This window comes from Bufo bufo, chromosome 7 (genome assembly GCF_905171765.1).
Source record: "Bufo bufo chromosome 7, aBufBuf1.1, whole genome shotgun sequence".
NCBI lineage: Eukaryota > Metazoa > Chordata > Amphibia > Anura > Bufonidae > Bufo > Bufo bufo.
The window spans coordinates 2,835,581-2,859,476 of record NC_053395.1 but is presented as its reverse complement, the minus strand read 5'-3'; the positions used below and the strand labels follow the sequence as shown (position 1 = coordinate 2,859,476).

The window sequence follows — 23,896 nt, the reverse complement described above, 5'->3', positions numbered from 1 at the left end:
CTGTACGTGAAGTACAGTCAGACCACTGCTTGACCCTCAACACGGAGCCTTGTCTCGTTATTGGGGGGATTCACTGTATGCTGTTAGAGGCTGATTGCCAGAAGTGTAAGCTGATCCCTGTTCGTCTGCTAGCAGCTATTCGTGAGGTTCCAGTTCGGAGTGCTATTTTGTATCCAGTTCGGGGGTTTGGTGTTCTGCAGTAGCTGCGCCTGTCTCTCAGAAAAGGGGCATATCGCCTAAACGGATTTTAACCCCTTGTCTGCTGAAACGGTCCGTTACATTGGTGGCAAGCAGCGGGATCGTTCCTACAGCCAGAAGGACAGCTACAGGAGACACCATTTCTGTGGATTCTACAATTTAAGGACAACGCATGTCCCAGTACAGCGTCCCTGACAGCAGCAGGATGGAACCAGCAGTGTTATACGAGGAGGAGGACCTGGATGGCCGGGATGCATTAAGGAAAGGCATCTGGTACCAGGCCCTGGATAATCTACAATACCAGCGGGGTGAGAGTCTCCCCAGTGAAGAGCAGCGGTTGCAGAAGCAAGTGGCCCTGTGGATGCCCTTCCTGGGAGAGCAGCCCCTGGAGGAATGGGTGAAGGAACTAGAGCACCGGGTATGGCAGGAGCTATGGCTGGAGGATGCCTACCAGGTGCTTTGGTGGTATATGGCACAGTATATACCCTGTACAGCCGAACATGACAAGCCAGAGGGAGAGGAGTTTTATGGTCCTGGCTTGTTATGGGAGTCCTTTGCAGAGCCTGACTTCGGGAGCCCTGCACAGTCCAGACTTCAGGACATTTTTTATGAGAGGGAGGCTAGGCATGAGTGGGATGACCCCCATGAGGTAGAGCAAGACCTGACTCACCTAGCAACCCTGGAGTGGGAACTGAAGCAGGACTACCGAGATCTCTTCAACTCCATTGAGAAGGCTGAGCAGGACGGTAAGGTGACAGACCCAGATCCAGACCCATTTAGCTGGGCAGATATTGTAGAGGTTTACTGGGAAGGACCCCAGATGGCCGGTAGAGATGGGACCGAGGTCTCTCCACCGGTCCTGCAGGGAATTGAGAGCCCAGTCTCCATTCCCCAGCGGCAGTGTGAAGTGCAGGGAGAGGAGAGCAGCGTCCTCCCTGCCCAGCGGCAGGCTGAGTTACAGGGGGCAGAGGTAGTTGTTCCTGCCCCCCAGCAGCAGAGTGATATGCCGGGAAGGCAGTGTGAAATGCAGGGAGAGGAGAGCAGCTTCCTCCCTCCCCAGCGGCAGGCTGAGTTACAGGGGGCAGAGGTAGTTGTTCCTGCCCCCCAGCAGCGGAGTGATATGGTGGGAAGGCAGTGTGAAATGCAGGGAGAGGAGAGCAGCGTCCTCCCTCCCCAGCGGCAGGCTGAGTTACAGGGGGCAGAGGTAGTTGTTCCTGCCCCCCAGCAGCAGCATGATTTTTTGGGAATTAGGAGCCCAGTCTCCATTCCCCAGCGGCCGAGTGATGTGCCAGGAATTGGGAGCCCAGTCTCCATTCCCCAGCGGCAGGCGGAGTTACAGGGGGCAGAGACAGTCGGTCCTGTCCCCCAGCGGCAGAGTGTCCAGCAGGGAATAGAGAGCCCAGTCTCCTTTCCCCAGCAGCAGGACACTGTATTGGGAGCAGAGACAGTCGGTCGCCCTCCCCAGCGGCTGGAAGTATGTATGGAAGAGGAGCTCGTTACCCCCTCTCCCCAGCGGCAGCTTAACGCACCAGGGGGAGACAGTAAGCCCCACAACAGTACAGATGGGACCGTGGTCTCTGCACTTACAGTACAGGGGGTAGAGACAGTCGGTCTCCCCCTCCAACAACCAGACTCCAAGCCAGGGAGCAACACAGAGACCGGGAGTACCAGCTTCCAACATAACCTTGGTGGACTCACTGGACAGAGACAGGCTACTAAATTCAACAGGTCCAGTATTGGGTTGTGGGTGGGCTGCCAGACTAACTCAGGTACCGACCGGCGTGAGGTCAGGTATCTGGTTAGTCTTCCCTGGGGGGGGGAGATGTGTGGCGAAGCCAACCTCGCCACTTCGTTTTGGAGAGGACTGGCTGCTGGCCTCTTGCCCCTGGATTATGGGCCATATACTAACTTTTAAACCCCTGAACCTATTCAAGTGAATTTTGGATAGGTTTGTCCCCAAGTTATACTGTTTAAATTGATTTAAGTTATATGTATGGCCAATGTAAACTCACAAAGTTGTAACAATTTATAATAAGTGTAACTTGTCAGCTTGGGAGGAATATGCTGGGTGTGTTTCTATTGTCCCATTGTCCTATTGTGTGTTTAAATGGTGATGTCTGTCCTGTTGTATACACATATGTATTGGCGATCTCCCTTTGTCCTGAGAGATAATTGGATTGCTCCTCAGGTTGTCTCCGGGACAGAGAGGAGGAAACCATGATGCATTGTGGGGATATGTTGTATCTGTCCTATGTCGCAGTCTTCATTCTGGTCCTCTGGGGGCGTGAACGATTGGTTGCTGTAGTTACATTGTATGTGTTGTAAATTACTGATTGGTTGTATTTCAAACCCCTGTGGGCAGTACTATGTTTGTGGTTTATGAATAAAAGAGGCTGTACGTGAAGTACAGTCAGACCACTGCTTGACCCTCAACACGGAGCCTTGTCTCGTTATTGGGGGGATTCACTGTATGCTGTTAGAAGACCGATTGCCAGGAGTGTAAGCTGATCCCTGTTCGTCTGCTAGCAGCTATTCGTGAGGTTCCAATTTGGAGTGCTACTTTGTATCCAGTTCGGGAGTTGGGTGTTCTGCAAGTAGCTGTGCCTGTCTCTCAGAAAGGGGCATATCGCCTAAACGGATTTTAACCCCTTGTCTGCTGAAACGGTCCGTTACAGGGCCGTTACAGAAAGCGGCATATTGCTTCCTATCTGTATACACAGCGTTCGTTGACCGCTCGTTCAGAGCTGTGCATACAGTGATTTAGAAGGCAGGGACACCCAGGAATGGCCCTTGCCTTCTCTATGGGGACCCTTGCTGTCACTGACTGCGGCCCCCGACACAGCGCTGCACGATTAGCGTACAACTGTGATACGTTCTAAAATGTCCATTCAGAGATAAACACGACCCGTTAATGGTGGTCGTTAATTGCTGACATAGTATCTGCCGTGGCTTCCTCCTGGGGTCGCAGAGTCCTAGTGCGACTTCTCCAAACCTGGCAGACACCATACGACGTACAAACACGCAATGTGAATCTGAGGGAGGAAGCGGTAAAAACGTGACATTTTCACAATGGTTGCCGAAAGCAGAAGGAAGAATAACTGCTTCAAAATGCTGAATATACAGGGCCTCCTGCCGTGCGGACAGTGTCCCTATAGAGTCCTCAAAAGGGAAGCAATGAGGCAACCATGGGTATGACAGAGCGACCACTGCCTCGTCCTACTGCCGTCTATGGGGAAAGAGGGAACTGAGGATGGTGAAGAATATGATAGTATTAGCATCTGCAGCATTCCTGTGATATCACCCAGAGCCAGATCCATTATAAGGCTCCATTGAGACGTCCATAGAATGGATCCGTTCCGCAATTATGTGCTGTCCGCATCCGCATTTCCGGAGCGCGGCCCTGACAATTGCAGACAAGAATAGGCATTTCTATGGGGTTGCCGGCCGGGTGTATTGCGGATCCGCAATGCACTACAGACGTCTGAATGGAGCCTCAGTATGGCCTCAGGGGGCCATACACACGGTGGACTGCAGACTGACCAGTAGATGGGTTCTGTCTCTGCATGGTGATGTCTCTTAGAGTAGAGCTTAGAGTCTCCATGTCCTGCCTGTAACGGATGGTCTCACAATGATAATGGAGGACCATCATCCTATAAACCAGACCTGGGCAAACTACGGCCCGCGGGCCGTATACGGCCCGGCGGACCTTTTAATCCGGCCCCCGGCATTTTTGTTGCCGCCGCCGCCGCCGGCCCTGTAACAGCACGGAGTCACTGTCCGGAGTGAGGAGGGGGCGGGGCCCGCGGCCGCTCTGCGCTCCGCTCTGCTGCCTGGCCTGCCTGTCTCTTTAACAGAGCAGACCAGTGGCTGCTGGAGCGTGATGCAGCTGCCGCACAGGCAGAAAGAGGAAGGAGGCGGAGCCCCAGCCAGCAGCCACAGCCAAAGCCAAGCAACTAACAGAACTTACAGGTATTTGGTGGGGGTGGGGGGGGGGGGCTCATATAGGACAGGGGGACAGTGTGTGCTTTCCTGCCTGCTACTACATCACCCCCCCCCCCCCAGGGATTGTGGGGGTCATTAAGGGTTGGACTTGCTGCTGATGTTGAGTGTGCCAGTGTGTGTGTGTGTCCGTCCCTGTGTGTGTGTGTGTCCGTCCCTGTGTGTGTGTCTGTCCCTTTGTGTGTGTGTGTCTATCCCTGTGTGTGTGTGTTTGTCCCTTTGTGTGTGTGTGTGTGTGTCCATCCCTGTGTGTGTGTGTTTGTCCCTTTGTGTGTGTGTCCCCGTCCCTGTGTGTGTCCGTCCGTGTGTGTCTGTCCCTTTGTGTGTGTCCGTCCCTTTGTGTGTGTGTGAGTGTGTCTGTCCCTTTGTGTGTGTCCCCGTCCCTGTGTGTATGTCTCTCCCTGTGTGTATCACCTTGCCCACAGTGTTCCTATGTCTTGACGCAGCTGCTTCAGAACGTTCTGTGCGGGGAAGAAGATGGAAGAGGAGGCAGCGCCAGCATGGAGTCCGTGCGATAGACACAGGGAGGCACACTAAGGACGAAGGTAACACTTCCACATGATCTACACTAGTGTTATCTGTGGTTTTACATAGGACTGCAGGTAACACTACTACATTATTTAGCACTAGTGTTATCTGTGGTTTTACATAGGACTGCAGGTAACACTACCACAAGGTTAGCTCACACAGGGCGCCTGAACACCTAAGGCCGGCCCTGGCTGCGCACCCCAGCGCCAAGGGATGACGTCACTGATGTAATATGCCTCTTATATGTGGAGAGCGGTGATGTCACAGATGTAATATATTACTTATAAGTGATATATTACATCAGTGACATCACCACTCTCCACACATAAGTAATATATTACATCAGTGACATCACTGCTGTCCACATATACCGGTAAGTAATACATTACATCAGTGACATCACCGCTCATCACATATATGTGGAGAGCGGTGATGTCACTGATGTAATATATCGCCTATATGTGGACAGCGGTGATGTCACTGATGTAATATAACATTATATGTGGAGAGCGGTGATGTCACTGATGTAAAATATCACTTATATGTGGAGAGCGGTGATGTCACTGATGTAATATAACATTCTATGTGGAGAGTGTTCATGTCACTGATGCAATACAGCGCTCCAGATGGCGACCAAAATGGTCGCCAATGCGCCTTAAAATTTGCAGATGGCGACAAGACTTGTCATAGGCTACAGGCCTGAGGTCTATTTGGTAGTGAAATCCCAGCGCAGGCAGGCATGATGATGTCATCACGCCCGCCTGTGCCAGGACGCGGTGATTTTATGCAGTATTGAGTTTAGCCTTTTGGCCCGGCCCTCCAAAATATTTTCAGTTTCTCATGTGGCCCCATCGAAAAAATAATTGCCCACCCCTGCTATAAACTAAAATAAGACTACTCTGTCTTCCATTACTGGTGAGATTCCCATCACGGGCTTCTCCCTTCGTATATTCTTATTGGCTGACTCTATATCCCATTTTAGGATCATGGGTGTAATCAGATCCTTTGCGTGAGGACTGAAAATTAAGCTCCTGAGATATTTGCATGACAACCAGGTCAATTAATCTTTGTCAAAGAAAACTCCTAAAACTTGACTTTGTTCAATGTCAAATTCAATCGGAGCTTGAGGAGACCAGAGAAAATCATGATGAGCTTTGCCTGGCAATTTGGGTTCCTCTTCACAATGGCTGAATGTATAGCTGGGGTTCTCTTTAACTCCTACATTATAATACAGAACATCCTGGACTGGAGACATGGGAAGCGCCTGAGCCTGTGTGATAAGATCCTGGTCCTCATGGCCGTGAACAATATCTTCCTGCAGTGTGACATGAATGTCGCCACCTTCCTCTACATTGTCTTTCCCGGGATGGTTCAGTATAAGAATGCCTATTACACCTTGTCAGTTTTCCTGATATTTCAGTTTTACTTCAGTTTCTGGATCACAGCAGGGCTCTGCATCTACTACTGCCTGAGGATCGTTAGCTTCAAACATCACCTCTTTGTCCAGCTGAAGATGAACATTTCTGAGGTGGTTCCCAGGTTCCTCATGCTGGCAGGCATGGGCTCATTTGGCATTAGTCTTTTCTCCATATGGAACATTGAAGTGTCTCCTTCCAGTGAGAATACAAATCTCTCCACAGGCATTTTCATAAACAACATCCTCCTGAGTCCATCCTATAAAGTCCTGACCATTGTTGTGGGCTGCTGCTTGCCCTTTGTGCTGACTCTCCTCTCCATTGTGCTCACATTGTCCTCCCTGATTACACACACCCAGAGTATGAGGAACAACAAGGCCGGCTTCAGTGTTCCCAGGCTGGATGCTCACATTCGAGCTGCTCGGATCATGATTCTCCTTATGGTCCTGTATACCGCTTTTTATATCTCTGAGGTCTATCTCCTCGCATCTTCACTCTCTATTGACAACTTCTGGGAAGTGATGTCTTTGATTTTTGTGTTAATCTATCCTACAGCACAGTCCTTGACCATCATCTTAGGGAATGCTAAGCTCCGTTTTTCATGTCTACAGAGGGGGAACTGTGCCAGGTATCTATAAATGTCAGCTTGGTCTACAAATATCAGCCCGGGTACTCACTTAGATTTCTGATGTACATTCCTTCCATCAGAATCTGCCCTGAACCCATTCCAGTCAGTTCTTGAGTGTGTGAAGCTAGCCCTGGGCACACACTGGACCTCGTGTAGTGATGGCAGAGCCACATGGCACCATAGCTTGTTCCAATCCTATCATGGGCCCTACTATCTACAGCTGTAAGACTTGTCCAGTAATATAAGATCTCAGCTTCTAGCTGGTTCTGTAGACCTTTTGTGGAGCTGGAGACATCTGGTATGCTGAGTGTTATTCACGTGATGTAATACTAGAACTATTTACCGTTTTTGGTCTTTGTAGTAAAACAATTATGGTAGGATGCTTTAGAAATTTAATGTTCATGTAATGACTAATCTCACACTGTTCTCATGGAGGCGGCATAGCATCTCATGACTTATATGCAGCTGATTCATGGGGTGAGATATGTTGTCTGCACCAGAGGAGGGTTAGAAAGTATGATAGACAATGAACCCTTTAAACAGGTCACTCAACCAGCATGTAACAGGACATACGTGATTGTGGAGGACTCTCTACAGTCCAATATCTCTGACTTCACCTGAGAACCACCATGGAGCCATCAGTCCTGCTACCTGAAGATCATAAATGGCTTAAGTAAAAAACATTAGTTCACCAACCAAATAGTCACCAAACCATGTAGCAGGAGCGAGGAGGCAGCGGTGGGACTATCCTGGGGTTATTGTTGTTGTTACACTGCTTTTCCCATATACAGGTGAAACAGGAAAAATTAGAATATTGTGCAAAGTTCATTTATTTCAGTAACGCAACTTAAAGGTGAAACTAATATACAGGGAGTGCAGAATTATTAGGCAAGTTGTATTTTTGAGGATTAATTTTATTATTGAACAACAACCATGTTCTCAATGAACCCAAAAAACTCATTAATATCAAAGCTGAATATTTTTGGAAGTAGTTTTTAGTTTGTTTTTAGTTTTAGCTATTTTAGGGGGATATCTGTGTGTGCAGGTGACTATTACTGTGCATAATTATTAGGCAACTTAACAAAAAACAAATATATACCCATTTCAATTATTTATTTTTACCAGTGAAACCAATATAACATCTCAAAATTCACAAATATACATTTCTGACATTCAAAAACAAAACAAAAACAAATCAGTGACCAATATAGCCACCTTTCTTTGCAAGGACACTCAAAAGCCTGCCATCCATGGATTCTGTCAGTGTTTTGATCTGTTCACCATCAACATTGCGTACAGCAGCAACCACAGCCTCCCAGACACTGTTCAGAGAGGTGTACTGTTTTCCCTCCTTGTAAATCTCACATTTGATGATGGACCACAGGTTCTCAATGGGGTTCAGATCAGGTGAACAAGGAGGCCATGTCATTAGATTTTCTTCTTTTATACCCTTTCTTGCCAGCCACGCTGTGGAGTACTTGGACGCGTGTGATGGAGCATTGTCCTGCATGAAAATCATGTTTTTCTTGAAGGATGCAGACTTCTTCCTGTACCACTGCTTGAAGAAGGTGTCTTCCAGAAACTGGCAGTAGGACTGGGAGTTGAGCTTGACTCCATCCTCAACCCGAAAAGGCCCCACAAGCTCATCTTTGATGATACCAGCCCAAACCAGTACTCCACCTCCACCTTGCTGGCGTCTGAGTCGGACTGGAGCTCTCTGCCCTTTACCAATCCAGGCACGGGCCCATCCATCTGGCCCATCAAGACTCACTCTCATTTCATCTGCAGCGTACTCAAGTTGTGTGCAATAGGTGTTTCTGGGTGATGTAGTGCAATATACACTAACCTGGTACAGCTGACTCTCTGCAAGGGCAGGTATAGGTAGAAATAGTTCGTGACGCCAGTGCCAAGTAAACGGTGGCACGCCGTTTGCGGATGCAGGAATAAATTGAGGAAACGTAGTATTAAAACAGAACTCCAACTTTAGTAGTTTTGCAAGCAGAGACAATATAGGAAATGCAGTTCCTTAGCATACAGTCGACTTTGCAATTCGGTCGATGCAGGCAATTCAGTTACAGCAAGGTAATTACAGAGTGTTGAACACAGGACTTGCAGCACAGGAGCTAGCACTCTATTTCTGTCTGATCCTGGAATATAGCATATCTTCACCAAGGCCCATTAACCTAGTTCTGGCTTTATATCCTTGGCTATAGCTTTTATAAGTACCTCCTCTGTCTTTCTGAGTACCTCTGGCTTTCCTGATCTTTGCCTCTGTCTCTCTCAGCTTCTGGACACTTCCTCAGGCTCTAGAAACTTCTGAGCTGTGGTCTAGACTGACTTCTGCACTCCACACTAGATCAGGTTACACTGACTTTCCCTTCCTTGTCTGTGCCTTATATAAACTAGGGCTCTCTAGCTCCCTCTATGGACTAGAAGTTGTAATTACACCCCTAGCAGGCCTGTGCATACAAGTTTCAGTGACAGGGAAATACACACATTACATTACATTTTATAAAACTGACATACAACAAATCCCCATAATTAAGGAGGGACGACAGCACACCAAGTGACCTTTGGTAGTAACGGGTATTACAACTCCCGTATACTACATACCCCACTGCTTTAAGCTGAGTACGACCTCGTACTCCATCATGGATCTCCCAACTGGAATCTCTACCTGAAATAGAAAAAGAGACATGCAGGCATACATATATGCAATTCAACTGCATTTACATCAGGTCCAATTGGCAAAGGTGCAGGGTAGTGACAAGGGGCGTCGTTCTCTTCTCTCAGGATAATGAATGGAACGGGGGCGCTGACCTGGCACAGCGTAACATTATAACCAGGATAGTCCATGACAATGAATAAGTCCATGATAAAACAGTAGAAAACGGTATAAAAGTTCTTGGAGGCTCAAATAACAAACATGAGTCCGTACCCAGGTTATTTCTTATTAAATCACAGAGGCTCTCATGCGGTGGAGTCCATCTCTGGGCACAATACTTTAGTATGAAGTTGCACAATAAAATGACAGCATAAAAACGGAACTACCCAGGGGTTTCCTGTGGGTGTAGCACAGGCAAGGGCTCACGTGGGGGAGTCCATTCTTGCGCACAAATGTCCAACAAGGTATTCCCAGTAACAACGGTTTGGGAGGAGACGCCACCAGAATAGTCAAAGTCTCCTAAACGGACTGGCGGGCGTCCCCTGGTCATCCGGGTAGACCTTCTCAGTACAGGGGTCTCCTCTTCCCTTAGCAACGAAGTAGAAGGGACAGGAGCAACAGGAGGGTCTCCATCAGCGAGACCCTGGTCAGGAACAACTGGAACAACAATATCCACAAGAGGGTAAACTGGATCCGGGGCATCTTGAACGGGCTCTTCTGGAGGTGAAGAAACAGCAGGGGCCGGAGCAGGCACCAGCAAATTCAACCACGGTGTCAGAAGCCAATGCATGGGATCAGCGTCATACCTTAGATTATTGACAGCCTGCATAGGATCCTCGGGCTGTATTGCTGACTCTGATACAGGATATTCGGATCCAGAACTCTCGGCACTAGGTTCTGGTGTCAGACAGAGCTTCAACCGGTTTCGATGTACAATTTGGGATCCCTTGTCTTCCCGGGTGATCTCATAAGTGTGAGTTCCAACATTTGGGATTGCAGTGACAACATAAGGACTTTGCTCCCATTTACTGTCCAATTTACTGGTACGACGGTTATTCTTTAACCATACCACGGCCCCTATGGTCAAGGGTTCTGCCTGGGCTGCCTGATCATAGTCTTTCTGCTGCCGGTCTCTAGCAAAGTCCATACGTTCCTGAACAATGGCCTTGGCTGCATCCAATCGCCTTTGATGTTCAGCAACCCAGTCGGTGTTAGGTAATGGGTTAATGCAGTCAGGCACATGTACATCCAATGAATGATCAGCAGGCAATGTCCCTTGGCGCCCAAACATCAGGTAAAAAGGGGTATACCCGGTGGAACAATGTATGGTATGATTGTACGTGAACATGAGCTGTGGCAACAGACTGGGCCAATCTCCTCTGTTTTCAGGAGGCACGGCCCTCAGCATCTCTATCAAGGTCTGATTCATTTTTTCACATAATCCGTTACCTTGAGGATGGTAGGCCGTTGTCCGGATCTTCTTACAGTTGTGTAAGCGGCACAGTTCATGGAACAGATGAGACTCAAAAGCAGGTCCTTGGTCGGTGAGGATCTTTTCTGGACATCCATAGGGCAGGAGGAAGTGCTTCCAGAACATTTCGGCTGTAGTCTTGGCTGTCTGGTCTCTCACAGGCACTGCTACAACAAACTTTGTGAAATGGTCAATAATAGTCATGGCATAAGCATACCCTGAGCGACTAGGCTCCAGTTTTACATGGTCGATGGCGACAAGTTCAAGAGGACGGGTACTTACAATGGGTCTCAGTGGTGCCCTCTGATCATGGTGCTCACTTCGTTTCAAGGCACAGGCTACACACTCTCGACACCACTTCTCCATGTCTTCTCTCATGCCCACCCAGTAAAACCGCTGGCGGATAGTAGCCTCAGTCTTTTGGACCCCAAAGTGACCGGATTGATTGTGGTACATCTCCAACACCATACCTGCATCTCGTCGGGGTATGAGAATCTGGTGTACTCTTTCGTTGGACACTGGGTCTAGGCTCCTCCGTAGCAACAGGCCCTTTTGTATGAAGAGTTGGTGGCGCTGTCTCCATAGTTTGATGAGCTCAGGATCTGCACTCTTACGCCGAATCCTCTCAGGGGCTCTGCCACTAGTAATGAAATCCAACAGCTCACCCAGCACTCTACTTTCAGACTGCAGTCTCACCCACCTTTCTTCTTTAGGTTCAGGCCTATTGGAGGATGAAGGAACTGCAGCTCTGTTATTGGTAGCTCGAGCCTGATCCTGTTGAGCAAATTTGTTATAGAAAGCCGGCATCTCTACATCTTCCCAAGCATCTCGCACATCATCAGGAGCTGTCTCTGTGGGAAGCCTGGATAAAGCATCAGCGTTATCATTAGTACGTCCAGCACGATACTTTACAGAGAAATTATAGTTGGCAAGGCGAGAGGCCCATCTCTGCTCCAAGGCCCCCAATCTAGCTGTATTTAGATGTGCCAGAGGGTTATTGTCAGTGAATGCAATGAACGGGGTGGCGGCTAGATAATCCTTGAATTTTTCTGTCACCGCCCACACTAATGCCAGGAACTCTAGTTTAAAGGAACTATAATTCTGGTCATTTTTCTCAGCTCCTTTCAGGGAGCGGCTTGCATATGCTATCACTCTCTCTTTTCCCTCTTGGATTTGGGCTAACACAGCTCCCAGGCCTTGCTTGCTAGCGTCGGTATACAGATGGAAAGGCTTGCTATAATCTGGATAACCTAACACAGGAGGCTCGGTCAGTTTCTTTTTTAGCAATTGGAACGCTATCTCTCTTTCCTCATTCCACTCAATGGGCACAGGAGTTCTAGGACTCTTTTTGGGTTGCCCCCTCAAGAGTTCCTGGATAGGATCAGCTATTTGAGCAAAATGGGGGATAAAACGTCTATAGTAGCCGGCAAAACCCAGGAAACTCCTCACCTCTTTGACAGTAGTAGGAACCGGCCAATTACGGACAGCTGCCAATTTATCAGGGTCAGGTTGCACTCCCTCTCCGCTTACTATATGCCCCAGGTATCTTACTGCAGGTTTGAGCAGGTGACACTTGGATGGCTTTACTTTCAAGCCATATTTGATAAGGATTTCAAATACTTCTGCCAAATGTTTCAGATGGTCTTCATATGTTTTTGAGTACACAATGACATCATCTAGATACAGCAGCACTGTTTCGAAGTTTTTGTGACCCAAACACCGCTCCATTAGTCTCTGGAAAGTTCCTGGGGCATTACATAGCCCGAACGGCATACAATTGAACTCAAACAGGCCCATGGGAGTAGTGAAAGCAGTCTTTTCCCTATCTGCAGGGGCCATGGGTACCTGCCAGTAGCCACTGGTCAAGTCCAATGTGGAGAAATAGGCAGAGGAGCCCAGAGCAGTTAGTGACTCCTCAATGCGAGGCAGTGGGTATGCATCTTTGTGGGTTATTTGATTGATTTTCCTATAATCCACACAGAAACGGATACCCCCGTCCTTCTTCTTTACAAGGACCAGGGGTGCAGCCCACGGACTACGGCTGTCCCGGATTACATTAGAGTCTTTCATCTCTTGGATCATTTCCTTTACAGTCTGATATGAAGTAGGCGGTAAAGGTCTGTACCTCTCCTTGATAGGAGGATGAGAGCCAGTAGGTATGGTGTGTTGTATGGCACTCACCTCTCCATAATCAGTGGCATGCTTACTGAAGGCCTGGTGGTGCTCTTTGACAAGCTGTATAATCCCTTCTTGTTGCCGTTGGGGGGTATTCTCGTCCCCGACATGGAGCTCTTCCCACCAGGGCACTTGTGGCTGGGTCACCGGCGAACATCCGCGGCCTGCAGCTGACGGCTTTTCTGTCACTGGAAGACGAATGATGTCTTGGAAGGACACCTGGGACAGCTGGGCAACAGGGCAATGCTTAGTAAGCGCAACAGGATGATTACTCAGATTAATCAGACGGACAGGTACTTTACCTTGGGAGACGTTCACCAGGCACTTGGCAGCTCTCACATAAGGATAATCCTCCATCTGGATCGGTTCCACCAGGGCTGGATAATCTCGGCCTTCGACTCCCAGGACAGCACGACACCACAAAAGAGTTTGAGAATTAGGAGGCAAAGTCACAGGCTTAATATCACGGATCCTGGCAGTACAAATTTCTCCTTTCTCATTAGCAAACCTCTGCTGGGCACTTAACACAGTAATAGTCTTTTGAATCACCCTCCTGGATGCAGAGGAAGCAGTGGGCAAAGTCTGATGTAATACAGCAAGTATTTCTGAATAACAGTTTTTGAAGACATTGGTGCCTAGAATGACAGGATGTCCTCCTCTGTCACCGGCTTGTACTACGATCACTCCCTGTTGAGGCAGGGTTACTTCTCCCACCTGCAGGGTGGGTTCCCAGTATCCATGAACCTTTACTGGTTTGCCATTGCTGGCGATAATCTCCACCCAGGATTCAGGCGGCTGGGTCAATTGGTTGGTGTCCCAGAACCTTTCAAAGGCGGGCAGCTGAATAGTAGTGACCTGAGACCCAGTATCTAATAAGGCTTCAAAGGGGACCCCGTTGATCTCTATATTGATTTTAGGATGGGATCCTACATACCGTGGCATCCAATTTGGATCTTCTGGACCTAGTGTTCTACCTCCCGAGGGGTGGTCCTCAGCCTCAGGGGTTGCCCGTTTAACTGCCAGCACGTGGATTCTGTGTGTCCCTGCTTTTTGCAATATGTACATACGGGCCGCTTACGGTTTTTATTGCGTCTCCCAGGATCCCTGGCGTGAGTCTCTTGGTAAGGAGGTGGGAACGGCCTAGGAGGTGACAGGAATTCTTCTTCTAGCATTATGGGTTTTTCCCATTCCTCTAATTTTCTGCACACCTTCTCTAGACTTTTAGTGAGGTGATTTACTTGCTCTGTCAGCATGGCAATAGTATCGGTAGCTGACACTTGAACAGCTTGGCCGGCCTCAGCTCGGTTAGTGACAAGCGGTTTTGGTCTGCAGGCTGATGACTCAGGTGGGGTGCTCAACTCAGGAGGTACTGCGGACCCCAGAATTTTTATAGCCAGTTCTTTAAAGTCCAGAAAGGCACTGTTAGGGTGCTGGGCGGACAGCATCTTTAATTGGGTCCTTGTTTGCTCACTAGACACCCCGGTTATAAATTGTTCCCTTAGGGTCTGGTCCCGGTTATCAGCCTCTTTGGGATCTATCTGAATTACAGCCCCTAAAGCCTCCTGAAGTGATAGGGCATAGTCACGGAGGGACTCACCGGACTTCTGTTTCTTGCCAAAGAAGTGCATCTTTACCTCTGAGGCAGTCCTAGTTTCAAAAGTGGCTCTGAGGCGGGTGAATATCTGTTCTAGAGTACTCCGCTCAGTAGCAGGCCAGGATAACACTTCCCTGCGGGCAGCTCCCTCCAGCTGCGCCAGCAGGATTTCCATTTGCTGGTCGGCATTTATAGGGTACAATCGGAATAGTGCCAGCAACTTTTCTTCAAAGTCCCTTAGGGTATGGGTCTCCCCCCTGTAGCGGGGGAACCATGGGGCCCCGAAATAGTAGGGCATGGTAAAGGGCATCATGCTGGGGGCCGCCGGATGACCAGGAGCCGCAAGCTCTCCTGGGGCCGGCTGTTCAGGCACTCCTGGCTCTGACATGGTAGTCTATTGAGAGGTGGCCGCTGGCGACTAAAGAGGCCGGTGCACTCCCCTTCCCTCCGGTTACAAGTGCTTACCGGTATCGTCGGGCTTGCGCAGGTCAAGTCTCGCGAGGTTCCGGACGTCCTGAGCACCCGATGACGCAGGAGAAACAGGGCCGCGGCGGTGCGATGATGAAGAGGGGCGGGACTCTCTGTGTCTTTGCAGGGATCCGCCCACGAATGTCCTCAGCGGCGCGGGAAACTTTACTCCAGGCAGCCGGTGGCCATCTTTAGCAAAACGCTGTCCATTCACTGACAGCAAGCAGGATTGTAAAAAGTCTATAAATCCACACTCCAATGCGGCGATTTTCTTCCTCTGTATAGCGCAATACTGCACAGCGCTTTTTAGAAGTTTTTGGTATACTTTGGGTATAATTTTCAGTCCACAAAGTCCACTTGAAATAAACAGGAAAATTGTCACTTTGGTCACAGGGCAACGGTATAAGGCACAAAGTTCACGCTTCTTGCACTATAAAGCGTGCGTATCCTGTTCGTGACGCCAAAAGAGAGGTGCAGCGTACTCAAGTTGTGTGCAATAGGTGTTTCTGGGTGATGTAGTGCAATATACACTAACCTGGTACAGCTGACTCTCTGCAAGGGCAGGTATAGGTAGAAATAGTTCGTGACGCCAGTGCCAAGTAAACGGTGGCACGCCGTTTGCGGATGCAGGAATAAATTGAGGAAACGTAGTATTAAAACAGAACTCCAACTTTAGTAGTTTTGCAAGCAGAGACAATATAGGAAATGCAGTTCCTTAGCATACAGTCGATTTTGCAATTCGGTCGATGCAGGCAATTCAGTTACAGCAAGGTAATTACAGAGTGTTGAACACAGGACTTGCAGCACAGGAGCTAGCACTCTATTTCTGTCTGATCCTGGAATATAGCATATCTTCACCAAGGCCCATTAACCTAGTTCTGGCTTTATATCCTTGGCTATAGCTTTTATAAGTACCTCCTCTGTCTTTCTGAGTACCTCTGGCTTTCCTGATCTTTGCCTCTGTCTCTCTCAGCTTCTGGACACTTCCTCAGGCTCTAGAAACTTCTGAGCTGTGGTCTAGACTGACTTCTGCACTCCACACTAGATCAGGTTACACTGACTTTCCCTTCCTTGTCTGTGCCTTATATAAACTAGGGCTCTCTAGCTCCCTCTATGGACTAGAAGTTGTAATTACACCCCTAGCAGGCCTGTGCATACAAGTTTCAGTGACAGGGAAATACACACATTACATTACATTTTATAAAACTGACATACAACAAATCCCCATCATTAAGGAGGGACGACAGCACACCAAGTGACCTTTGGTAGTAACGGGTATTACAACTCCCGTATACTACACATCAGTCCATAAAACCTTAGAAAAATCAGTCTTGAGATATTTCTTGGCCCAGTCTTGACGTTTCAGCTTGTGTGTCTTGTTCAGTGGTGGTCGTCTTTCAGCCTTTCTTACCTTGGCCATGTCTCTGAGTATTGCACACCTTGTGCTTTTGGGCACTCCAGTGATGTTGCAGCTCTGAAATATGGCCAAACTGGTGGCAAGTGGCATCTTGGCAGCTGCACGCTTGACTTTTCTCAGTTCATGGGCAGTTATTTTGCGCCTTGGTTTTTCCACACGCTTCTTGCGACCCTGTTGACTATTTTGAATGAAACGCTTGATTGTTCGATGATCACGCTTCAGAAGCTTTGCAATTTTAAGAGTGCTGCATCCCTCTGCAAGATATCTCACTATTTTTGCCTTTTCTGAGCCTGTCAAGTCCTTCTTTTGACCCATTTTGCCAAAGGAAAGGAAGTTGCCTAATAATTATGCACACCTGATATAGGGTGTTGATGTCATTAGACCACACCCCTTCTCATTACAGAGATGCACATTACCTAATATGCTTAATTGGTAGTAGGCTTTCGAGCCTATACAGCTTGGAGTAAGACAACATGCATAAAGAGGATGATGTGGTCAAAATACTCATTTGCCTAATAATTCTGCACGCAGTGTATGAGACTCATTACATGCAGAGCGAGATATTTCAAGCCTTTATTTGTTATAATTTGGATGATTATGGCTTACAGCTTATGAAACCCCAAAGTCTCATTTTGAGGTCCCCTTTGCTCAGGGGGTATGGATTAATTTGTTGACTAGAGGGTGACACTTTGAGCCTAGAATATTGAACCTTTTCACAAAATTCTAATTTTAAGCTGCATTAATGCAATTCCTTTTAAGTTGCATTACTGAAATAAATGGACTTTTTGGAATTTTTTGCGTTTCACCTACACTTCCGGGACATTGATTAGATGTCTCCTAAATGTCTCATAATAAATCTTGAAGGGTGTAAGTGCCGTCACCTCCACTAAGTCCAAGAACAGGAGCAACTGGGTTTCTGATGAGATGTTGGTCATGAGTGTGAGGTTACAGAGAACAGGAGACCTCTGTCCAGATGATGGTCCATGTGCTTGTGACAGCTACAATGGTGCTTCCTGCAGGGACAGAAATCAGAAACAAAAGGAATGGCACAGATGGCGGATCTATAAATGTATGTGCATTAACTCCACAGTCCAGGACAGATGGACGCGGTGAACAGGTGAGTCCCAGGCAGTTCTACGCGCACAAATACTACAAATATAACACTGATCCTGTAATCCCAGTACTAACAGTGCTACTACACCAAACAGGTAGCAACACAGCAGCAGTACAGCATGCCGGCAACCACAGCAGCAGTACAGCATGTCAGCAACCACAGCAGCAGTACAGCATGCCGGCAACCACAGCAGCAGTACAGCATGCCAGCAACCACAGCAGCAGTACAGCATGCCAGCAACCAGAGCAGCAGTACAGCATGCCAGCAACCATAGCAGCAGTACAGCATGCCAGCAACCACAGCAGCAGTACAGCATGCCAGCAACCACAGCAGCAGTACAGCATGCCAGCAACCACAGCAGAAAAACAGCATGCCAGCAACCACAGCAGAAATACAGAATTCCAGCAACCACAGCAGCAGTACAGCATGCCAGCAACCACAGCAGCAGTACAGCATGCCAGCAACCACAGCAGCAGTACAGCATGCTGGCAACACATCAGCAGTACAGCATGCCGGCAACCACAGCAGCAGTACAGCATGCCAGCAACCACAGCAGCAGTACAGCATGCCGGCGACCACAGCAGCAGTACAGCATGCCAGCAACCACAGCAGCAGTACAGCATGCTGGCAACACATCAGCAGTACAGCATGCCGGCAACCACAGCAGCAGTACAGCATGCCGGCAACCACATCAGCAGTACAGCATGCCGGCGACCACAGCAGCAGTACAGCATGCCGGCAACCACAGCAGCAGTACAGCATGCCGGCAACCACAGCAGCAGTTCAGCATGCCGGCAACCACAGCATCAGTACAGCATGCCGGCAACCACAGCAGCAGTTCAGCATGCCAGCAACCACAGCAGAAGTACAGCATGCCGGCAGCCACAGCAGCAATACAGCATGTGTAACACCCCAGAATGGTGTTACCACTCCGGCACCCTGCTACTGTCTTTAATGTTTTATTGTAGCATAGCAAAACATAAAAATTACATACAAGAGATGCAGGTGGACAGGGAACATGAAGGGGCAGGGAAAGGGAAGAACGGCGCCACCCTGGTTGTTCCACTCCTGGTCTGTCCTTGGTGAGTCCCATCTGTTATTCCATCCCCCGGTTTCTTTCCATCTGGATGCCTACTCACTTGCCAGGCTCACTTTTTGTATGGCCGGGTGTCCATGTTCATGTCCGTGTTTACTTTGTGACTCACCTTTTACCATGTACATATAGTTGATCTGTGGGCGGGTTATTTATTATTTCTCATTGTATATATCCCGCTGATCCTATATATTCCAGTATTCATGACCGGAGTGTCCCTCCCAGGGTGGCGCCGTTCTTCCCTTTCCCTGCCCCTTCATGTTCCCTGTCCACCTGCATCTCTTGTATGTAATTTTTATGTTTTGCTATGCTACAATAAAATATTTATAACATTATTATCTGGCACTTCAAGCTCCATTTTCTTTGCCGTTCTGATATTGTACTCGGGAGCTTGTGCCGAGTTATTTCTCAGGGGTGTCATTGTGGGTATATTGGGTGGGCACGGGCCCCCCCTCTTCCTTTTTGGCACCCCTAGGGTTGTTTCCCCTTTTCTACTGTCTTTAATGGTCTAATATCATGTCATCTTGCATATTTATTTCCAGGTCTCTCAAAACTGTGCATTCCTAATAATGTTGTGTAACTGTTCATGTAATTTGCCTGGTTCACCAGCAGGTGGCAGCAAACACGGCAGAGCTATAGTTAGATAGAATGGAACTCACCATTCCATTCTCCCCCCCTTTGGTCAGAAGTGGGCCAGCCCTGCTTGCTACCAGAAGGATGTATGGCAGTTCTGGTTTGGTATGGTTCTGGTTTGTTCTGCCAGGATTCTAATCTACTTTTTGGCTGAACATAAGTCCGACTACAAGAGTGAAGTGCAACATAAAGAGGAAACAAAGACACCAAGTTATCTTGTCAGTACAGAAGAGTGAGAGATAGATATAGCAGAATTGAGTTTGCTTGCCAGTTTAATGCTAAAGCCTGCTGGAGCCAAAACAAAGCCTGAAACAGTTTGGAGAAACATTTATTCAAGTAAAGCTGCCATTGAATTTTATCTCAAGGTCTGGACTCGAGTTATTTCTTCAAATCCCTCAATCATTCCCCCTATTTATTGCTACGGAGCCAAAGCCTGGGGTCCAGCCATATCCAGGTAGGAGCACCGTGACACACATAAGGAAACAGATAGGCCGCACTACACCACTCAGCATTCCTACACCTGAGTCATGTTATAGAAGGGCAAAGGTACAACTACAGCAAAGGTACAGCATGCCGGCAATCACAGCAGCAGTACAGCATGCCAGTGTGAGATGGTGAAACAGCTCTCCTTGTCTGAACACTGTGTAGATTAAATTAAATGATCTGGACTGACATTATGCTGTTTGGCCACAAGATGCCGCTGTTTCCTAAACACAGCTACAGACTGCATATATTTCCATATTCATAAGAGGTGGGGTTACACAGAACCTGGAAAAGGCAGAGAAAGGGAGCAGCCATCTTAGAGGGAGCTGAGACTGAGGAACTGTGTCAGCAGAGGATCCGATGGCATCCAGGTGTGGGAGCATCCCTCAGTGACCAGAGTAAATGGTGGCGAATAGGATAGAGAAAGGCGCTCATAGGGTAAGTATGTTCAGTAAATTAAAATTTTACTATATGTGGTTGCACCAATTAGGCGCAACCACAATGAAGGCCAAAAGAAGAGAATTGCAACGGTTGGTGCAGCCTAGATTCGTCCGATCGCCTTGGGCAGGAGCCACCCTGCCGCTCGGGTAATGGTAGAAGAGAAGAAACGTTGAACTTTACGTCGAGAGTGTTGACCTTAGAGGGCGCACTAACACAACCGGTCATAAGCAATATTTAGGTTTCAGCAATTTTCAGTTTTATTCATAGACCTAAGGTCTAGGTCTATGAATAAAACGGAAAATTGCTGAAACCTAAATATTGCTTATGACCGGTTGTGTTAGTGCGCCCTCTAAAGTCCACACTCTCGACGTAAAGTTCAGCGTTTCTTCTCTTCCTCAGTGACCAGAGTGGCAGCTAAGTGAAGCTGATTGTGTCCAATACCCTGATCCTGTCCAGAGGAACGAGGATTGCTTCCAGGAACGCTGATGAGAGCTGAGGAGAAAAGCTACATACACTGCGGTATCGCATGCTTGTTGGAGAGGCATTTGTTCTGTTCAGAGTCACCAGCGGATGCAGAGCAGACCCGGGTCGGTAAGATAGTGCACGCACCTCATTACAGTGCTGGCGCCTAGAGACTGAGACCAGGCCTGTAGTTAGTTAGTTAGGGTCTCTGTTTGTGTCAGGCCATAAGTGTTGCTATTGTTCATTGCAAAGACTCCATAACTTAAAGGGACATTTCACACCGGAGAGCTGATAAACTGCCTACAAACCCAAGCCAAGCTGGCATTTTGCTCAGGAGGAATACTCAGGAACGTGCTACAGGACCAGTTATGGGAGGGGGAATACTGTAGATCTATGTAAGCTTGTAAGCTGTTGTGCTGCACCGCAGGCTAGCCGCACCACACACCCATACAGTGATTCTTGTCTTTTTAGGGTAATAACAGGTAAGGTGTGGCAGTTTAGTTTTGCCCTCCAGTAGGTAAATTACCACGCTTTCCTCCTGTATCCATCGGAGGGCACCGCGCTGTGCAGCACAAGGGTTTCAGCCTTCCGGCTGGGTGTGCTTAAATTTATTGTATGTTCCCAGCATTTGTGGTTGTGTTCATTACCATGTTTAAGTAAAAATCTGTTTTGGCAAAAGCTGGTGTTGGGGTTGTTTTCCTCGTTTGTGACTTCGCTGTATCCTGGGGAGCCCACTCCGGTACACAGCTTACATCTTGGCGTAGTTGGCAGGATACAGTGACCGTAATGGACAGGAACGCAGCAGGAGACCTTCCCCGGGTGCCAATGGCACCGGTCCAGGACCCAACTCAGGGTGCGCCAGTGCCAACTTGCCACAACACCGCTGATACAGCTTGCCCCCGCCACGCCCACCCCAGTAGGGTACATCCCCATGGGGGCTGTGGGATTTTGCTCTGGTAGACAGGCTAGAGGACGCAGTATAGAGGCAATAACAAAGTCTTTAACTTAAACAGTTCGGTGTTTATTCACAAATATGCAATGTCCATAGAACAAAATCTTCACCTGGCTAGCAGTTTTCCACCCGCAGTCCACAGCAGGCTTTAGAGGCCTGGTTCCCGGCATGCAGCTCTCAGCTCTTTAGCACGGCACAAATTCACACAGGTCCCAAAACACAGAGACTCCCCAGCTTCTCTGTCAAATGGAGGAAAAACCACACTCAGCTGAAACTGCTGGCTGGGTTTTATATAGGCCAAAAAAGACCCGGCCTGGAGCGTGGGGAGAAGCCACCCACCCAGCACTTTGGCTACTCCCAGTAAGAGCCGGCCCGGATCGGCTTTAAAGCCATACTAACAACAAAACAGTGTCAGTCAGCACTAGCTGCCGATGACACTTAAAACTACCGGCTCTTACCTCACCGAGGCCAGGAATTTTGGTGACACATACAGTACAGACCAAAAGTTTGGACACACCTTCTCATTCAAAGAGTTTTCTTTATTTTTGTAACGGACCATTTCAGCAGACAAGGGGTTAAAATCCGTTTAGGCGATATGCCCCTTTCTGAGAGACAGGCACAGCTACGGCAGAACACCAAACTCCCGAACTGGATACAAAATAGCACTCCAAACTGGAACCTCACGAATAGCTGCTAGCAGACGAACAGGAATCAGCTTACACTCCTGGCAATCAGTCTCTAACAGCATACAGTGAATCCCCCCAATAACGAGACAAGGCTCCGTGTTGAGGGTCAAGCAGTGGTCTGACTGTACTTCAAGTACAGCCTCTTTTATTCATAAACCACAAACATAGTACTGCCCACAGGGGTTTGAAATATAACCAATCAGTAATTTACAACACATACAATGACTACAGCAACCAATCGTTCACGCCCCCAGAGGACCAGAATGAAGACTGTGACATAGGACAACATATCCCCACAATGCATCATGGTCTCCTCCTCTGTCCCGGAGACAACCTGAGGAGCAATCCAATTATCTCTGAGGACAAAGGGAGATCGCCAATACACATGTGAGGACAACAGAACAGACATCACCATTTAAACACACAATGGGACAATGGCACAATAGAAACACACCCAGCATTTTCCTCCCAAGCTGACAAGTTACACTTATTATAAATTGTTACAACTTTGTGAGTTTACATTGGCCATACATAAAACTTACATCAATTTAAACAGTATAACGTGTGGACAAACCTATCCAAAATTCACTTGAATAGGTTCAGGGGTTTAAAAGTTAGTATATGGCCCATAATCCAGGGGCAAGAGGCCAGCAGCCAGTCCTCTCCAAAACCCAGTGGCGAGGTTGGTTTCGCCACAATTTTCATGACTATGAAAATTGTAGATTCACACTGAAGGCATCAAAACTATGAATTAACACATGTGGAATTATATACATAACAAACAAGTGTGAAACAACTGAAAATATGTCATATTCTAGGTTCTTCAAAGTAGCCACCTTTTGCTTTGATTACTGCTTTGCACACTCTTGGCATTCTCTTGATGAGCTTCAAGAGGTAGTCCCCTGAAATGGTCTTCACTTCACAGGTGTGCCCTGTCAGGTTTAATAAGTGAGATTTCTTGCCTTATAAATGGGGTTGGGACCATCAGTGGCGTTGAGGAGAAGTCAGGTGGATACACAGCTGATAGTCCTACTGAATAGACTGTTAGAATTTGTATTATGGCAAGAAAAATGCAGCTAAGTAAAGAAAAACGAGTGGCCATCATTACTTTAAGAAATGAAGGTCAGTCAGTCAGCCGAAAAATTGGGAAAATTTTGAAAGTAAGGGCTATTTGACCATGAAGGAGAGTGATGGGGTGCTGCGCCAGATGACCTGGCCTCCACAGTCACCGGACCTGAACCCAATCGAGATGGTTTGGGGTGAGCTGGACCGCAGAGTGAAGGCAAAAGTGCCAAGTGCTATGCATCTCTGGGAACTCCTTCAAGAGTGTTGGAAGACCATTTCAGGGGACTACCTCTTGAAGCTCATCAAGAGAATACCAAGAATGTGCAAAGCAGCAATCAAAGCAAAAGGTGGCTACTTTGAAGAACCTAGAATATGACATATTTTCAGTTGTTTCACACTTGTTTGTTAT

General features: G+C 48.0%; 1 protein-coding gene across 1 annotated transcript; it reads left to right on the top strand.

Moving 5' to 3' along the window:
* Positions 1 to 5,908: 5,908 nt before the first annotated feature.
* LOC121007868 (taste receptor type 2 member 9-like) lies at positions 5,909 to 19,634 on the top strand. Its single transcript, XM_040440125.1, has 5 exons — positions 5,909 to 6,734; positions 11,897 to 11,913; positions 17,423 to 17,484; positions 18,641 to 18,754; positions 19,529 to 19,634. The coding sequence occupies exons 1-5, from the start codon at positions 5,909 to 5,911 to the stop codon at positions 19,632 to 19,634; spliced, it is 1,125 nt and encodes a 374-aa protein (XP_040296059.1).
* Positions 19,635 to 23,896: the final 4,262 nt, after the last annotated feature.

Coding starts and splice junctions, on each gene's coding strand:
- LOC121007868 (XM_040440125.1), top strand. CDS start 5,909: ATGGCTGAATGTATAGCTGGGGTTCTCTTTAACTCCTACATTATAATA. Junction 17,485..18,640: donor AACTGGGTTTCTGATGAGAT/GTTGGTCATGAG, acceptor GTTTTATTGTAG/CATAGCAAAACATAAAAATT. Junction 18,755..19,528: donor CCACTCCTGGTCTGTCCTTG/GTGAGTCCCATC, acceptor TTGTTCTGCCAG/GATTCTAATCTACTTTTTGG.